The 4,858-nt window shown below is 36.2% G+C and overlaps 1 protein-coding gene across 3 annotated transcripts in view; it reads left to right on the forward strand.

The window, feature by feature from the left end:
* LOC105136595 (uncharacterized) overlaps positions 1-4,608 on the forward strand; it is a 6,979-nt gene extending 2,371 nt beyond the window's left edge. Inside the window, exons 2-6 of one of the 3 annotated variants that reach the window (XM_011041994.1) lie at positions 273-525; positions 2,052-2,848; positions 3,274-3,432; positions 3,813-4,064; positions 4,228-4,608. In XM_011041994.1, the coding sequence (XP_011040296.1) occupies positions 480-525; positions 2,052-2,848; positions 3,274-3,432; positions 3,813-4,064; positions 4,228-4,377 (1,404 nt within the window). In that variant the 5' untranslated portion in view covers positions 273-479 and the 3' untranslated portion in view covers positions 4,378-4,608. Of the gene's footprint in view, positions 1-198; positions 526-1,393; positions 1,440-2,051; positions 2,849-3,273; positions 3,433-3,812; positions 4,065-4,227 lie in introns of those variants that run through there. The other 2 variants (XM_011041993.1, XM_011041995.1) reach the window with 2 other exon arrangements.
* The last annotated feature ends 250 nt before the right edge of the window (positions 4,609-4,858 follow it).

The raw sequence follows: 4,858 nt of genomic DNA on the forward strand, positions 1-4,858 counted from the left end.
AGGTAAATCTCGTCTTTAAAAAGATATTGGAAAATTCATTGACAAGTTCACTTGTGTATTATTTAAACATAAATGTTTTACTCTATCAAAGGAGAGATTGTACTCATAAATTTTCAAAATAAAAGAGACATGAAACCCTAAGTCAACTACTCAATCAAAGTCATTTCTCTATGAACTCAAGAAATCTTTATCGAGATGACTCAGTCAAAAGAGCAAACAAATAAAAATGGTCTAAAGAAAGAAAGCATGTGGCACTAGACGTCATGGCTTAGGCAGTAGCCTGAATCCAATTGGTCAAACTCTGAACAGTATTTCATTGCCATGGTTTACTGCGTGTTGAATTCCTCATTACTAAATGGATGGCCTCAGTCAATGACATCACAGCACTCTTCCAAACCTTTCCCTCTCTTTACTCTGTTCAAATGAACTCTATCTGAATTCTAAACAGAAGAGAGCCCAAGTTGTTCAAGATCATCACAATGATACATCTGCTTGAGAAGTGGCAGAGACCATTGAATTCATCGGGTATGTTCCTGTTTTTCAAGTTCTGATGATTGATGGAAGTCTTACTTAAGGTGGTTGTGTTTGTGTGTCTTGCCTGTCTGTTTGTGCTTGAAGTAAGCCTCTCCTGACTGCTGGTTCCGTATCCATTTTATAAACTAGAGCTGCTTAGATTTGTTATATTTTACTGCAATATTCGTATAGGTTTGGATCGCGTTGCTTGGCCCTAAAATTAGTGAAACTGGAGACTTTTTGCTGTTTAATTTTGTTATCCATGGCTGCTGCTGACTGGAATAAAAATCTTGAACAAGCATCTCCAGGATGACAAAGGAGGGGTTATGATTGATTGTTTTTTTCCTAATTGATTATAATCCAAGACCCTTCTTCGTTAAATTACTCAATCTCCAATCACATGTTTGGTGATTAGCAAAAACTGATGAAAAAGAAACTATTTACAACATGGATTTATTATTACTAAAACAATTAAATGGTGTGGAGTTTCTTTGACTGTTCATATATTTTTTTCATTTGTTTGGTTAACAACTTGTGTTATATCTTAAAAGGTTAACGCATGTGAGTCACGTGGAGGTCGTGGGTTTATTCTCCATGGAAGCAAAATTCTTCGTGTTCCATAAACAACAAATGACTTGTTGTCTATAGATTTAAAAAGAAGAAGAAGAAGGGGTGGGTGACCATATAAATAGTAAATCAGATTAATATTTTTTCTGTTTGGTTAAAAACTTTATGTTGGAGCTCCATAGTTACTGCGTCGGAGTCATGTTGAGGTTAAGGATTTGATTCTCCGTGGAAGCAAAATCGCTTGCAGATTATGATAGGTAATCTTTTTCAGAAAAAAAAAAAAAAAAAAAAAGGGGGTGTGTTGGCAAAAAAATATGGGCCCAGGAGCATGGACCACGTGCGTAGGTTTCTTCTTATAGGTCCATGACTGGTCATTTGGGTTTTGTTTTTTGTTTTTTTATCTTTTAAGTTTTTTATTTATTTTTTAATATAAAGTTTTTATTTTCTTAGGATTTTCTTAGCTTTTTTTTAATTTCATTATTTAATATAGTATTTTTATTTAATTATACCCTTTAGTGTTTGGTTGATGATAAATTATTTTTTATTTTTCATCATTTATAATAAAAAAAAATTTCTTTTTTTTTTAGATTCCATTATTTAATATCAGTTTTTTAATTCCTTTGCATTTTTTAACACTTTTTTTGTGATTTTTTATTTTCAGTTTCATCTTTTAATATAAAATTTTTATTGAATTTTAACATTTAGTATTGTGTTGATTTTTTTTCTATGAATCTATCCAATAAATAAATTCACGTCAAGATTAAATTTAAAACTCATACTAAATAATTAATTAGTCGGATGAGGATTTTTAAAAGTTTGAATAGAGATATGGTGTTTCATAGAAGGCTAAAAAGTTTTCTACAGTTTAAATATTATTTTTATACATTCAATCGCGGTTAATAAACTAGTAGACTCTATTCCTTGTGCAAGATTATGTGGTTTTAAACTGAGACATTGAAATTGACTTACAGGCAACATGGTACTTCTGTTAGTACTTTCAATACTGGCTTTTGGCGTATCTTGTACACAAGCTTCTCTGGAAAATGGAAACAAGATCAAATCTAGAACTTTCCTGTCACCTGAGTTCATGTTGGGGCCAGGATCAGTTGAGAGCAAAACATACGATGATATTGACTTCCCGAGAGGTCATATCGCTCTCAAGAGTTTTAATGCCGAGGTAGTTGATCAGGCTGGGAATCCTGTAGCTCTTTATGAAACTTACATTCACCACTGGCTTGTGGGAAAGTACTATGAGCATCGCCCATCAGGCCGTAATTTTTCACGAAATAGTGGGTTGTGCCAGGGTCAAATTCTTGGACAGTATTTTGGCCTTGGATCTGAAACTCGAAAAACAGCTTCACATATTCCAGATCCTTTTGGAATAGAAATTGGCAATCCTGCCGAAATTCCTGAAGGGTATCAGGAGAAGTGGTATCTTGGTATCCATGCAATTGAAACAAGGGGTGTGGAAGATAGGCTGGGGTGCATTGAATGCTGGTGCGATCTATATAACGTCACAAACGATGAAGATGGAGACCCCATTAGGCCAGACTATAAGGGAGGTTTATTTTGTTGCTATGATCAGACACAGTGCAAAGTCAGACAGGGTTTTCAGGGGGACAAGAGGAGCCTCTACCTGCGATATACGGTGAAATGGATTGATTGGGATAGTTCCACCATTCCTGTTGAAATCTTTGTGTTAGATGTTACTGATACTGGAAAAAGGCTCCTTGGATCAACAGGAATCAGTCCAAAGAATGGTTGCCAGGTAAATGCATTCTTTCTTGCCTCTTATTATTAAGTACCAAGATGTTTGCACTGTAAGGGGGGGAATGTTGTATTTGCCACCTCTTCTTTCAAAATGTAGGAGAAAACAAAATAGACTTGTTCTATTGAATTTTCTACAGATCACACAACTGACTAGGTAGGTTCTATTGAATTCGTTTCCACCGAACAAATTGCATTGTAGAAAACTCATAAGAAATGCAGTGGCAGCTGATGCTTGATGATAAATCACAGCGGTAGATACATCCAAGGTTAGATTAATTTAATGCCTGCAGTAACAGCTTAAACAGTGAAGTAGACCTGCAGGAATCACAAGTTCTGGAATCAATTTAAATAAGGAAACAAATGGGGCTTCTCTTTTCCAAGAATGTCACTGTACTGCAAATAACTAGAAGATCTTTGGTGCAGGTTGAGTATGCAGTTGAGTCTTGCACTGCTACCGATGCAGCTGTTAATGGGTGCATGGACATCAAAAGAAATAGCCTCACCATGCCAACTGGTGGTTATGTCATCTATGCTGTTGCTCACCAGCATGCTGGTGGGATAGGTTCAACTCTGTATGGACAGGTTATTTTCAGCCTATTTATGATTACATGTGCTCGTTTTTTCTGCATCTTTTTTACCCTCTTTCATATCTGGTTGGCCATTGAAAGTTCCTTAGAAATGCTATTGAAGTAAACTATCATCTTATTATCTTTGTAATGACGTTCGGAAATTACAGTTTTCTGCCAAAGTTTGTCGCTGTAACTTCCAGAAGCATAATCCTTTCCCATAGCAGCATAAGGGAACCTTCTTCAATTTGTCTGTTATGTCTGATTTCACTGTTCCAGAGGCTAGTTTGGAATGTTATCTGTTTATTACTGCAACATCTATTACTAACTTCATGTCATCGTTGACCAAGTTGAATAACATCCGGCTCAAATGATCTTTTTATATGATGAATACAGGATGGGAACGTAATATGCACTTCGATACCAATTTATGGAAATGGAAATGAAGCAGGAAACGAGGATGGTTACATTGTAGGAATGTCCTCCTGTTATCCCAAACCAGGTTCTGTCAAGTTAACAGCTGGGGAGAATCTAACTCTGGAATCTAACTACAACAGCACTAATAAGCACACAGGAGTCATGGGGCTCTTCTACATTTACGTAGCAGAACAAGCACCAAATGTGACTTTCTCGCAAGCTCGTGTTCAGGTAAGTTTTTGTTCAATCTTCAGCTAGTGATTTCTTTTTCAGTATAAAAGCAGTCGGGTAACTAAACAGGATTATCCAATTTGGGGCAGGAATTCTCGAGAAAAAAAGAATGCTTTTAATGTTAAGAACATGTAACCTCTAATTGTTTTCTTGAATCCTGCAGATGCATGAAAGCATTAAAGTAAAAAATTACGCTTGGTCAATTGTGGTTTTCATTGGACTGGCTTTGACTATTGCTGTTGCTGTTGCTGTTGCTGTGCATTCCTGGCTGAAGAAAAGGAGAGAAGGTAGCTACAAACCAGTTCCTAAATAAGGCTGTAACTTGTGTTGTGTTTCCATGAGCTGTGTGCTGCATCTCTACAGCCAGCGCTGTTATCATCATACCATATTATACGAATGTATGCTTACTTTAAGCATAAGCATTCCAGTCTTTCCCTCGCTAAAACTTTTATGGCCTGTAAATGTCATTTTAGAATGAGTTGATGCCGCAATGCGATAGCCTTCATGCAGAGTGGCTTTGATTTATACATTCCCTACTTTGCAAGGGTGCAAGTTCAACTCTTGAACAGTAACCGCCATGGAATTTGGTGGGCTTTACTTAGGTTCAGAGACCAGCATATTGACTTTTGACTTCTTCTTTTTTTGACCGAGTCTGAAAGGCTACAATCCATGCCCTAACATTCACCATTACAATATACCTGAAGAAAAAAATTTCGAAGGAAAATAAATTTTCTTGAGAGTCGTATTGATCTACCCAGCGTTGAGATAAATGGTTATTATGAATAATTAAATAT

Source organism: Populus euphratica, unplaced genomic scaffold (genome assembly GCF_000495115.2).
Source record: "Populus euphratica unplaced genomic scaffold, PopEup_1.0 scaffold133.1, whole genome shotgun sequence".
NCBI lineage: Eukaryota > Viridiplantae > Streptophyta > Magnoliopsida > Malpighiales > Salicaceae > Populus > Populus euphratica.